Source organism: Barbatula barbatula, assembly GCF_947034865.1.
Source record: "Barbatula barbatula genome assembly, chromosome: 22".
Classification (NCBI taxonomy): domain Eukaryota; kingdom Metazoa; phylum Chordata; class Actinopteri; order Cypriniformes; family Nemacheilidae; genus Barbatula; species Barbatula barbatula.
Genome location: NC_136785.1, coordinates 240,376 through 254,316, shown reverse-complemented (window position 1 = coordinate 254,316; position 13,941 = coordinate 240,376). Strand labels below are relative to the sequence as shown.

General features: G+C 40.1%; 2 protein-coding genes across 3 annotated transcripts in view; one reads left to right on the top strand and one right to left on the bottom strand.

Moving 5' to 3' along the window:
- Nucleotides 1-11,891, top strand: rad23b (RAD23 homolog B, nucleotide excision repair protein). Its single transcript, XM_079486973.1, has 10 exons — nucleotides 1-268; nucleotides 1,349-1,430; nucleotides 3,151-3,230; nucleotides 4,691-4,890; nucleotides 5,127-5,173; nucleotides 5,322-5,449; nucleotides 7,936-8,074; nucleotides 9,034-9,161; nucleotides 9,403-9,555; nucleotides 9,820-11,891. The coding sequence occupies exons 1-10, from the start codon at nucleotides 203-205 to the stop codon at nucleotides 9,931-9,933; spliced, it is 1,137 nt and encodes a 378-aa protein (XP_079343099.1). The 5' UTR covers nucleotides 1-202; the 3' UTR covers nucleotides 9,934-11,891.
- The window catches only part of klf4 (Kruppel like factor 4), a 4,665-nt gene continuing 2,249 nt past the window's right edge, over nucleotides 11,526-13,941 (bottom strand). Inside the window, exons 3-5 of one of the 2 annotated variants that reach the window (XM_079486971.1) lie at nucleotides 13,379-13,941; nucleotides 13,071-13,235; nucleotides 11,526-12,712 (exon numbers count right to left, since the gene is read on the bottom strand). The exon at nucleotides 13,379-13,941 is cut by the window's right edge and continues 206 nt beyond it. In XM_079486971.1, coding sequence (XP_079343097.1) covers nucleotides 12,537-12,712; nucleotides 13,071-13,235; nucleotides 13,379-13,941 — 904 coding nt within the window. In that variant the 3' untranslated portion in view covers nucleotides 11,526-12,536. The remainder of the gene's footprint in view (nucleotides 12,713-13,070; nucleotides 13,236-13,378) is intronic. The other variant, XM_079486972.1, reaches the window with a different exon arrangement.

Genomic DNA, 13,941 nt, shown 5'->3' with positions numbered 1-13,941 from the left:
ACTTTAAAAAAGGAGGACGGTGCGGTGACGCAAGCCCGCCAGTGTGCGGCGCGTGACCGGCGTGAGGGGGGCGGGGCGGACCGTCAAATGTTTATGCACGTAATGGCGGCGGACAGGCTGTGATGAGCCACGGCGAAAAAAACACAGCCAGCGATCAAGCTATCGGTACATCTCCACACAGGCGAGACGGAAGAGCACGAAAATGCAGATCACACTGAAGACTCTCCAGCAGCAGACGTTTAAAATCGATATCGAGGCGGAGGAGACGGTGAGAGGGCCGCGCGCCAAACACATCTCTCACAAGAGAGTCGATGAAACGCTTAAAAACACACATTAACTCATTAAACAGTGTTTATAGCTTCATTTAAGCGTTAACGACGTCATTTCAGACGCGTTTCTGCACGCGCGAGCTGCTGTTTCTGTGGGGTGAAGTGTGCTAGCGTTAGCATGTTAGCTGCTCATAAAGTGAGTTTTATTTCCAGAAATCCTCAAATAACGTTTCTGAAATTCATTGAAAAGTCGCTGAAGACGGTCAGAAATCACGTAAGCCGATAAGTGAATATCAACAGAGACTTTCTGTCCGGGAGATGCGGTGCATGTGTAACGTTAGTTCGGACGATTTAGCAAGTCATTGTGCGTGCGCGTGCGCGTGTGTGTGCGTCAATGAACCTTTAATAAGAGTGTGAACTTACACACACACACGTGCAATATAAACATGATCGTAGCTGTAGATATGAGAACACACGCGGTGTGAATGTGTGTTTATATGATTGAAGTATGATTACAGCTCGATTTGATTTGAATATGTGCTCGCGCTCAGATGTGTCAGGACACACACACATGTCACTTCATCATACATCATACGTGCTTATGTGTGTTATAACACACAACTGTCATGGCAGTATGAAAGAAATATGTATTGTGTTTATGATGTGTTGCGAGGTTTGAACGAGACCGTTTCTAAGGTACAAGCTGTGTTTACTCAAAAAGAAAGAATGAATTCATGTAATGCAATGTTTGAGGTTTAGGCCTAATATATGGGCTGTGACAAAAATACATTTTTTGAAAGAGTATTATCATTTGAAGGCTTTATTTTTACCTGACACACATGTTCTATGAATTCACACCATGGGCCGGTGTTTGTGTAAAACTGTGAGTTTTCTTTCTTATTTGACCTGAAAATGTGGCCAATAACAGGTTGTTGAGTTTAACTCCCAAACTATCACAGCTAGGGGTCAGATGTCAGTCAGGAAATCACCACCACTGGTCATCTGATTGACTTCCTGTTAACAGTCCTTTTGTTTGAATATCAGACTCCATCTGTCTGACTGTGATCTGTGTTTTACAGGTAAAGGCCTTAAAGGAGAGAATCGAGAATGAGAAGGGCAAAGACAGTTTTCCAGTGGCAGGACAGAAGTTGATATATGCAGGTTTGTGTGTTTCTTCTGTTTATTTCTATGTGTTTGGGTTCTGTGGTAGATCTGCACAGGATTAACGTCACAGGTTTGTGTGTGTGATATATGATTGCAGTGGTATAAATACATACTTTTATTTCCAGATTCAAGGTCCATTAGAAAAGAAACACACAACACATACAATACACAACATTTAAGAAAGATACGTATGGTATCAGATCTAGGGCTGCAACAAACGATTATGTTGATTATCGACTAATCATCAATTATTTTCACCAGTTAATGGTTTTTGTCGATTATTCAGTTTTTCCAATTCATTAAAATATTGAGTTTGACCTATGTAACTAATAAATAAAGCAAGGATATTGTTTAAGTTTCTGAAAATAGCTTTTTAGTGAACCTCGAGCCAGCTGAATGGTTTCTGTGTTCCATCAATAGTCAAACTGCTGCTACTGTGTTTGAAATAAGGCAGGGCAATGACACATTTCACAGTTTGATTTCTAAGCTTGGTTTTGATATATATATATATAAATATAAGTAGGTTCTAAGAGTACATACTTATTAAAAACGTATAGCTTAAATGCACTGTAAGTTCCTTTGAAGTATTTTGCTTTGTTGTATTTATATACAACTGCATATATTGTAGAATCATCAGTTATTATATTAGAACATTATTTTAAAATCTAAAGACTGCTCAATTACATGATTTATTTAAGATAAATATAAGCTACCCCAGCTGGAAAAAACATTGAAATACTATTATAAAACATAAACTTAAATCATTAATACTGTTACAAAACTCCTTTTTGTAGTGTGTTTTGGGCATTATTCTCACCAGGTACAGATAGACAATTTAAATGATACACTTCGGCTTTAAGAGAACATGTTTTTGGTGGATTAATGTGTTTATTTGTTATAGGTGTAAAATGCTAAAAAATCTCTCTGTGGCTATCGTCACAGTCCGCTCTGCTAGTTCAGTTTGCGTTGGGAAGCGGCGTGTTCTTCTATGGCGTTAATGCATTGCCTCTTTAAGGGTAGTCGTGCTATAGCAAAGTCAAACAACTACTCGACAACAAATTTATTTTTTTTGTCGATGTTATCGAGTAATCGTTGCAGCCCTAATGGGATCACACTTTGCCAAGGATTTGACCAAAACATCATAATAGCATTCTGTGAATTATGCAGCTGACAAATGAATTTATATCAAATGTCTCATTCAAGCCATAAAAGTTATTTGTCTTGATATACAAAACAGATTACTTGCACTGCTCATATAATCATTCTGATTTCTTCTGATCATCGGCAGTTTAAGGCTTGCATAAGCTCACTTTTTTAACCCATATGGGGCAGAATATAAAGCAGTATAAAATGTAATGAAAAGTTATATCTTAACCTGATCTGAACACACATTTATTTTTCGTAACTTATTGGCTCGAGCATACAGCTCTGCCTGTACATATCATCATCATCATCATCAATAATATGTCCCAAATATTTCATTTTAGTTCGTACACTTAGAGACTTGCCCTGCCAGATACAAATCTGACAAATGAAGATCCATATCTCCTTTTTTTCTACATATCATGACAGCACTCTTTTTTTATATTATAATGCACATCGTGTTTGATCCCATAATCACAACACTTCTTAATCAGCTGTTTAGCATAAAGTGTGTGTATGTCAGAGTTGAGGGCGGATCCATGACATGCAGTTTGATTCTTTTTTTTGTACACAGGTAAAATTCTCAATGATGACATGGCTCTTAAAGAGTACAAGATAGATGAGAAGAACTTTGTGGTTGTGATGGTAGCAAAGGTGAGTTTCTGCCTGTCCCTTCTGCATCTTCCATTAGAAATAAATGAACAATCTGTTTGACTTCAGGTTTAATATTTCAGTCCTGATGAGAGATTTACCAGGAAATATGAACATCACTAAATACTGAATGTTTCTTTGTGTTTCTGTAAATAGTGTCTAGAGATTCAAATATAATAGCGGACCTACTGTACTTCTGTTGAATTGTATTCAACATTTAAAGGGGAAGTTCACCCAAACATCAATTTTGTGTGATTTTCTACTCACCCACATGACGTTTAACATGTTTCGAGAAACTTCCGTCATCTTCGGAGCACAAATAAAGATATTAAGGAGAGACATTTCCAGGCTGCGGCGCGACGGTTCCCCTGGAACCCCAACACTTGGAACTCCATCGCAAATGCACGGAGGAATGGGACTGTAAATGAATGTAGGGCAATGTTCTGTCTGAAGCTAAATGGGTTTACAGGGGGGCGCGACCATGAAAAGGTTGAGAACCAATGATCTGGAGGAATGTATTGGTCAGATAACTAAAGATGTCATGTTATTAATGTATATTTTCACACACTTGCAACAGCTGCATGTAGCTCAGTTTAGGGGTGGGCGATCTTAAATCGTGATCGATCCTGAAGGTGGAGGATCGATGAAGTCCTTGTGTTTGTTTGTGTATGACGTTAATTGATGGGGCACCGCTAATTCACTTAGTTTTAGTCTATTTTGCGATTGAAACTCGTTTCCCGGCTGCATTGAGTTCATATAGCCTATGCCCTCTGCTAGTTCTGCGTATGACTGAATTCGTTGCATGATTTAGAGGGAAATAACATTACTCAATAGCAGGGTTATACCAAATCTGCAGACTTTTTTTTTTATTCAGTCCTAAAATATTGGAAAAACTACGTAAATGCGTTTATATTTGTACAGAATTGTAAGTGTGTAAATGTGTTGAAATTTGCCTGTCTATGCAAAAGAAATCCAAATTGGCTGGTGGCGCATGCGTGAGTAGTTGTAAAAATTGCTGGCACAGTCTCAAACTAGTCACAAAATGCGACTATTTGGTCGCAGTCTGGAGCCCTGCAGTATATGCACAAATATATTACTATTGTATAGTAAAAAAATGGACAACACGGAACACTAAAATTTCTAAACTACAGAGGGTATGGCCTTAATTGATCCATTTGTAAACAAGATAAATATCATTTGTTGTTGACCAGTCGACATTTGATCTGCATTTGTGTTTTCTAAAGATGATAACATCCTCTATAGCAAAAAACGAATGTACAGCCATGTATTCACATTCAGATCGTAGATTGAGATTCTTTGTTATGTAGATCTTGATATGCTTTTTTGTGAAGATCGCCCAGCCCTAACTCCATGGTTAGAGCACTGCCCCTGCCAAATGAATGAATGTAAGTACATGTGTACTTCCATCATGAAGTGTCATGTGTCTCCGCTTCTCTTTCCAGCCTAAAGCGGCACCTGCACCTGCATCGACCTCCTCCTCTGCTGCCACGGGGACCAGCGGCGCTTCCTCCAGCACTACAACCACCCCGAGTCCTTCTACTGCCCCGGCTGTACAAACCCCCTCTGATAGCCCCCCCAAAGACGACAAACCTGCTGAGGAGAAACCGGCCAGCAGCGCACCGCCCCCCTCTACGCCCACCAGGTATACACACACAGAGAGCGTGTCACAATTATCACAGCGTGTTATGTCAAACAGTTTGTGCAGTTGCTCCTGAGGTCTTTAAACTCTGTAAAACATGAGAATAATTTGACTTGATCTGCATCAGTTTCTCATTGGTTTGTTTGTTTATTTGCATGCGCTCTAGATGGGTGTTTGGTCGTTGAAGAACGCTGTCATTGTAAACAGACTAACGTTTAGGTTTTATTTCTCTCTCTCAGTTCTCTGTCAAACGCAAATATATTTGATGAGGCGACATCTGCGTTGGGTAAATATCCACACCACTGTATTCACAATAATCCTGACTGCAGGATATAATGACGTGTGTCTTCAAATCATTTGATGGACACGATTGACATTTGATCTCTGGTATAGGTAATAATGCTCTTCTGTTGTCATGTGATTTGCGTGTGCAGTGACAGGTCAGTCATATGAGAACATGGTGACCGAGATCATGCTGATGGGCTACGAGAGAGACAAAGTGGTGGCGGCGCTGAGAGCCAGTTTCAACAATCCTGACCGTGCCGTGGAGTACCTGCTCACGGTGTGACTCTCATTACTTCCTCATGACAAACTATAACTGCACTTCTGTCCTTTATTTACATCATTGTAGGGCTGTGCGACTCTTAATTATCTAATTCTGAATTTTCCGGACAGATATAGCTAGTTTGATTCGATTTGCGCTAAATTTTTTGTAGAGTGAAGTTTCAGCTCAGTATTCTCTTTAGTGTGCAGTAAACACTCAAACTAGAATGAGTACAACATGCCTTTAACATCTGGAGACCCTCTCACTTCCTTCTAGTAGCAGATGCTGCGCCTTTATATCCAATAGATGGTTTAACAGGCGTTGACTGACACAGGCTGTGCGTCAAGTTCAAAGCCGTTTAGGAGACGCTATGTTTTGGATGACGTGTCGCATGGAGCCAGGCCCGGGAATGAGAAGCATTCAGATGCACATGCACTCTTCTTAAATGGGAATAGCGAACATTCATCATAAACGATTTGTTTGTGAGATTAAATGAGCAATATAACAGTCATGTAGCAATAATAACAAAATAATTTAGCACTACATTTCTCACAAAAGCGATTGTGTAGAGTAGGGCTGCAACAACGAATCGATAAAATCGATAAAAATCGATTATTAAAAATGTTGGCAACGAATTTCATTATCGATTCGTTGTATCGCGCGACTATAACGCGCGCCACATGTTTGAGTGGCGTGAGCGTGGCGTTTCTGTTGCGTGTCAGCTCTGTGGCGGCTGCGTCGTGTTTTCTGTATCTTTGCACACCAGCACCGTGCCTGACGCGGCGCTGGCGCGCTGCTGCTGCTAGGTGACATAGAGGGAGGCCGCCGACAGACAAGGGTCTTGTATTCACGACATGTTTAAACTTTTTTCACATAACCTAACCCTTCCAAAATCCGAAAAATGAGTAAGTAGGCTGTCTGTTTATTTAAATAACATTTCCAAATGTTTTGTAGCTTTATTACCTGATGTTGGACCGTCACTCAGATGACACACTAGACTACGTTGTTATTGTAGTGTGTCATATTTTTTTCCATTTTTAATCACATTGTTAAGAGCATAAAAAACAAAAATAATTCAGTCACCAATACATTTTGGGGTTTAATACGAACCACAATTCGTATTAAGATGATTCTCAGATATGTTATTAAAGATGTAACGTAATCAATTGATGCACGAGTTTACTTTATGCAATATGTGTTTCAGATGGACATAAATTAATATTCCCATTCAATGCAATGTATCTTTTCATTGGATATAGCCTAAGCATTTTCTTGGAGGAAGATTTTATGGAAAAAAGTAGTTAATTGGAGTATTCATTTGCAACATTTTAGTAATAATATCTCATACTTAATAGGAATATTAATGTATAATTTATTTCAATATTCACTTGTTGTTTCTCCAAAAATGCATTATAAACATGATTTAAGTCCTGATGTTTTCTACAGTGGACATGTAAACCCCGTAACGTGTAGATGTTGGTTTAATGAAATTCAATTTGAAAATACGTTCAAATAAATGATGATTAGCTTTCAAACATCAAAATGGCATTCATTAATATGTATTCGTGTACACAATTACATATAAACATCTTTTCCTATTCTATTTTGCCTGGAAACGCTTCCAACACGCTTGCGTGTCTCGTGAAAAATAGGCGTCGATTCAATTCCTAGCATGCACGCGTTTTCCGTGCGGCTCGTCTCACGCAGGCAGTGTGCAAGCTCTAACCTGTTAACATGGGAGCCGATTTAAAAACGGTCACGCCAGGCTTCTGAGACGCTCACGCCACGCATCTAGTGTGTCACAGGACTAAAAAAAGTTGATCGCGCCGCGCAGCATAGCGGAGAAAAAATAAATTAAAAAAGCAGAGCGGAGGTAGAGGAAAGACCATCAGAGAGACCCGAAAAAATTCCAGAAAAAAACAGCAAACCATGAGAGGCTTCTTGATGGGAAATGCATCATGTAAACCACAGCCAGCTGTAATAATAATATAATAAGTAATAATAAAGCTTTTGAAATATGTTTTGCAATGTCAGTTCTATTTTTCAGTAAAGGGTTGAAAATGAATGCTTTTAAAAATTTGTATCCGATTAATCGAACAAATAATCGACAGATTAATCGATTATTAAAATAATCGTTAGTTGCAGCTCTAGTGTAGAGCGGAGGTCTGTCACTGGAGTCGGTCACTGAGAGGTCATTATGCTCTGGCTCAGACTCGCTGCTTATTTCGCATCGTAGCCTTATGATTTGCTAATTGTGATTAGATCTCGATTAATGGCACAGCCCTACATCATTGGCCTTTCTGTTCATTTTTGTTTTACTTTGCACTTGCTCGTTGTAATTGATTTGATTTCACACAGTGTTGTTTGTTATGCAATGTAGTTTCAGTTTGGTCTGTCACTGGTTGTGAATTTTGAGGTGTATCGAAGTATCATATATGCAGGTGTTTATTTACCGCACCTCCACATTATAACCTGTCTTTTATTTTAAATGTTGACGTGAACAGGGTATTCCTGCGGAGAGCGAGGGAAGTGTAGGAGTTGCTGCTGACCCCGTGGTTCCTTCAAGTGACACTCCTGTGGTGACCGCCGGCCTCTCTTCCCCATCACTTACTGCTCCATCACAGCCCAGCACAGGATCAGGAGGTGAGTCTCCTCTGGCGCTTTTGCAACAGCTGACTTCACTGAGGCTGGTAATGATGATTGTCTGACCAATCAGGGATCAATGTGTAAACATGTCACATTTTGATATCGGCAGGACTGACTTGAAACTAGGGCTGGAATGATTCCTCAAGTAATTTGAATATAAAAATTTGTCTCGAAGCTTCGTTTAATCCATTAACCTACTTCTATTTTACTGACACACAGCCCGCTAAACTCTGGACACGTTATGTAAATGCTGAAGACGCTGCAGAATAAATGACAGAAACATTGACCGGTTTTCATTTCTGATTTGACAACTGTGAGACTGTGACAAACACTTTGTGTGTGTTAGAATGGTGAGAGAACATTGTGCTTGGTACGTTCCATATCTTTAAACCCAAATTTTAGTCCTTCATGTGATTATAGAGCTGGACAAAGGACGCGGTGACTACTACATTTCAGCCGCTTTTCGATTATTTATGATAATCTTAAATCTAAATGAGTTTATTTTGTCTTGTTGTGATATGTGACCTGTGTTTGACTTGCATAACCTTTTATGTTTTGCTTATAGTCAATATGTTTTCTTGTACAGCTGCTTTGTACCAATGAAAATTTTCAAAAGCGCTATATAAATAAAGCTGACTTGACTTCACGATACAGTTTGGCAGGTGCGTTAAACAGAGCCGATTGTTTGTAAGAAGTGCAGATATGAACTTGCTCTGAGAGTAACATTTTACAAGTTCTTATTATTTGAATACCCGATTAATCGATAGAATATAATACTAGATGACTAAAATAATCGATAGCTACAGCCCTACTTGTAACCTCAACCAAGATACTTTACACAGTGGAAATCCTCCTGAAAGTGAGCTGTACTGCCAAAATGTTTCCTTCAAGTGTGTGTGTGTGTGCGTGTGTGTGTGTGTGCGTGTGTGTGTGTGTGTGTGTGTGTGTGCGTGCAGCGAATCCTCTGGAGTTTTTGAGGAACCAGCCACAGTTCCTTCAGATGAGACAGATCATCCAGCAGAACCCGTCTCTCTTACCAGCTCTACTACAGCAGATCGGTAGAGAGAACCCGCAGCTCCTGCAGGTACACACGCTGAATACTGCACACTCACGTCTGTGTTGAGGGAGAGGTGTCTAACACTACAGAACTGTTGAAATATATAAACCTGCTCAGTGATGTCATTAACAATGCTTCATGAAAGCTTGACACGGTTTGCTTGTTCTGTTCCAAACTCAAACCAAGTGTGAATTGTGTGTTTTGTTTGATGGTAACTAAAGAAACACAAATTTCTGTCAAATTTAGATTTTCTGTTGTTTTCACGCAGCAAATCAGCAGCCATCAAGAGCAGTTTATCCAGATGCTGAATGAGCCTATCCAGGAGGCGGGACAAAGCGGAGGTGGGGGTGTGGCTGAGGCAGGAGGCGGAAACTTAAACTACATCCAGGTCACACCCCAAGAAAAAGAAGCCATTGAGAGGGTAAGTCACTCTGTTTCTCATCTACTTAGATTTCTTAACACTACAGTCAAACTCTTGTGTACACTTTTATATTAATTACATGAAATACAGATTAAGCAGAATGATTGTTGGTTGATCTTTAGTCTTGAGCTTTAAAGTTCAACCACTTATGAGAGTTCAGAGATAGTTAAGAGAGATAGACGTCGGATCTGTGCTGGCAAACCATCAAAGATGCTCTAGTTACCACCAGATGAACACAAAACAATGTTTTTGTTTTTTCCTCAGCTAAAAGCCTTGGGATTCCCAGAAGGACTCGTTATTCAGGCGTACTTCGCTTGTGAGAAGAATGAAAATTTGGCTGCAAACTTCCTTTTACAACAGAACTTTGATGACGATTAGAGGAGGAACCGGCTTGTCTCGATGCTTCCCCATTTCTAATGTTTTTCCTCTTTGTTGATCGTTTTGGAAAAGAAAGCCTATACAAATGCAAACAAACACAACAGGCTGTCATATTCTGTCAAATTTACTCACTGGATGACATGAGCACGTCCATCTGGAGATGACATCATTCGTTCATCTCCAGGGGCAGAAATCAGTAAATGCCTCTTTGCTTCATCTAACATTTGCCCGTGTGCTACCTGATTCTTTTTCTTTTTTCATGACAAACAAAGAGTGTTTTTCCTCCATCTTCAAGACATGTTAGCAGGTTGTGGACGTTTGATTTAAGCTCATTATTAGTGTTCCTGTTCAATATTTTCTGTCTTTATTTCATGATGATCATTATTAGGGATTCCAAATACTGAAACTGCAGTTTTAAATGACAGTAAAGATTTTTAAAGAAGCAAATGAAGTTATATTATATATTATTTCTGTCTGTGGAAGCATCAATGAAGTTTTACTGGTGCAGTGACACCGACACGATTCATTCAGAGCATGTATGACCTCTGTAGTTCTACATAATTACATTTGACATTATTACTACGGTTGCATTTTAAAGGGAAATATATGGTTCGACGAAAATGCACTCTTTTATATATTGTAAACTGTTAAAACGTTTTGCCTGTGTTTATTTAACTCGCGTAAAGTGTTAATACACTATAGACACAGCTGAAAAACTGAGGAATGGTTTAGTCTTTCTATAGAAATTGAGGTCTTCAGCAGCTCGTGCACAGGGACTCTTAGAGGTGATCTACATGACAAATTCTAAAGAAATCAGGTGAGTGATGATTTAATGGTGCTGGTTATGGCTACAATACACTACAAGACTTTTGCTCAGATCTTCAGTCCATGTGTTTCTATCTGAAAAGTGTGTTTGACGTCTAGTTTAAACTAAAGTGCTGATGAATTGAAAACAGGCATTTTAAAGATGGCCTTAGTCTTTACAAGCAAATAGTTTTTTTGGTTCCACTCATTAATATAATTATCACTCTGTTTATGCTACAGGTAGATGTCGAGAGATATATTTCTAATGGCAGGTGTTACTGTGATGTCAGACGTGACTCTGTCCTACAGGTGGCGCTGTTGACCGCTCTATATTCATCTGACCTGAAGATGGCAAATAAAGTAAACACCAAGTGAAAAAGTATTAAAACATATTGACTGAAATGACGGTTATAGCACACATTCACCTTCACTAAATCTGTCAGGTGAAGAACTCTTGTGTGGTGTTCATGTTGTTGTAACCGGTCATGGTGTTTACATTAGTTTGTATGTAAAATAAATACTTCACTGGTTTTATCCCAATCACAAGCAACATATAAGCAGGTGTCTTTCACCTCTGTTAAATCATATTCATGAAATATACTCAATTATATCAGTGGGGAAACGTGTATATCTTCTATAATTATCCTTTTTTGTAGCAAACAATCTGACATAACCAACACCACCTAAATGTTAACGTGATAGTAATGTTCCATTTATAATATTATACATAAACAGTACGTCTAAAATCTTTAATATGCCTGGTTTAAGAAAACGTAATACAACCCTTTATGGTGAATATTTAATTAGACTGAAACCAATTTATAAAGTAGAGTGTTGTGCCAGTAATAATCTCCACCTGCAGTTTAACACAAGTGTGTAATGATGATGTGTAATGTCATGAGCTGTGTAAAGGTAGAAAAACCTGAATGTGTTTGAATGAACCTTAATGAATGCAAATGTTCAGACATGTTCAAACAGAGCGTTTATGCATTATTCCCTTTGAAGAAAATCTCAAATACATTTGATTTTTATTTATATGGAATTGCATTCGTACACAAAATGCAAAAAGCTTGCTGAAAATAGTATTTACACATATACAAAATTTAAGATTATATTACATTATTCTGACTATAAACAAAAAAACATTTGTTCAGAGTTGTGTTTGATTTAATCTTCTATAAAAATATGTATACGTCTTACATATCAAAATGATTGCACCTTACAACCACAGTCCAGTTTAGATTGCCATCACCAAGAGGTCATGTGTTCAACCCCACAGACATGAATGAAAATGCTTTTTTATCTTTGGTACCTCACTGAATACATCTGGCTATCCTCAGCACCATCGTGGAACACACAGAAATCACTCTGTACCTGAAATTAATGGCTTTATAGAGAGCAATAAAAAAATAGATTCATATGATGACGGATCACTGTTTGAGAGATGTGATGAAATGTAGGTCAATTAAAGGCATCTTTAATACATACACACTAATGTTTCCATATATCCCTGATATTCATAATATATTTCCAGTATTTGTGTTTGGCACTCGGCACGTCCAAGTTTTGTCGTAAGTCGATGCGCATTCCAGTAATGTCCCAGTGTGCGAGGAAATGGACAGAATCGCCAGAATGTTGGAAGACGGCGATGACAAAAAAGGTAAAAAACAAGAACCAAGCGATTAAAAAAGTCCCCGTCCCAACCCTGGTCCTTTGGACAACACAGATTGTCGTGAAGCTCGAGTTTTGTTGACTTGTGTTCAAAGGCAACGCTTGGTTCACTAGTCCATCTTCCAGTCCTATAGATGCCGTTTCATGTGCAGTGCAAGATGGTCGGACCTGGAGAAGGCCCGGTCACATTTCTGGCACTGAAAGGGCCGGTGGCCCGTGTGTTTCCTATAATGCCTTGTGAGCTCGTCCGAACGGGCGAATTTCCAGCCACATCCCTCCCAGTCACAGTGATACGGCTTTTCTCCTGAACACATGAAAACACGCAACAGTTAGCACTTCATCTGGAGGTCCTACCCAGAACAATTCAACACACTTTGGTCACATTAAAGAGAGCCGTGTTGCTCATCCTTTCAAGAGTTGAATAGAAGGGGAAGTGTGTTTTTCAACAGGGATCAGTACCAACCTGCTGTTTGAAAAGCAGAGCGCACCACCTGCCAACTGTACTCTCTCCGTCTTACACACTCAGTGCACACAATGCATTTTTGCAGCTGCGGCGTTGCGTGTGTGTTAGGGCGTGTTAGCGCAATAAAGCACATGCACGGAGTAAAAAACCCAGTCCGTTCAGATGCCACTAAACGTGTAACTGAAGTCAGGACACTGACCTGTGTGGGTTCTGTGATGAGCTTTCAGGTGCGAACTCTTGGTGTACGTTTTTCCGCATCCCGCGTAATCGCACATGTGCGTAGCGATCCGCTTCCTTGGCCAGGAACGTCGACCCCGTTTGGGCTTGGTTTCTTCGGGCAAACACTCAGCTGAAGAAATGTGCTCTGTAGGAAAACAAATTCAATAAAACACACGCAAGATTCAAACCGGCTCGTGAAGGTTTGGCAACGGAAGTAAACAACAAATACAAAGTTGAGATCGCTTGAAAAACGTTTGCCAAGAGTTTGTGGACACTTTATTTCATCACCTTGGTACTGCGCAGGAGCCTGTGGAAAGGCCGAATAAGCCGAAGGCGGGTGATGTCCTTGGGACAGGGTCAGCGGAGGCCCCAACGTTTGGGGATGCTCGTCTGGAGAAAGAGAGGAAGCAGAAGAGCCAGCGGCTCCCATGGCTCCTCGTCCGGTGGGAAAGTCCATCAGGGGTCTCTGACTCCCTCCGGGTTGCGAGTTCACCCCCAGGTGGATGTCCATTGGCCGGGTGATGGTGCAGGTGCTGGGACTTTCCTGCTTTATCCAAGGACACACAAACGGAAGGGACGAACTGTCCGAGGCTGAACCGGACTTACCCACGCAAAGATCCTGGTTAGAGTCCATCACGTCCATCGTGGTTGTTACCACAAATTTGCCGTGAAGGCTCGTCGGCTGAAGATATGCGGCGTCCAGTTCCGGCCTCATCAATTCAGCGACGAATCCTCCGGAGGGAGAGACGTCACTGATGTCTTGGATGTTGTACAGCAAGTTGGTCACTTGGCCCTGAGGAGAGGGCATCTGATAGGTGTAAGACATGGGAGAAGATGAAAGAGTTCTGGAG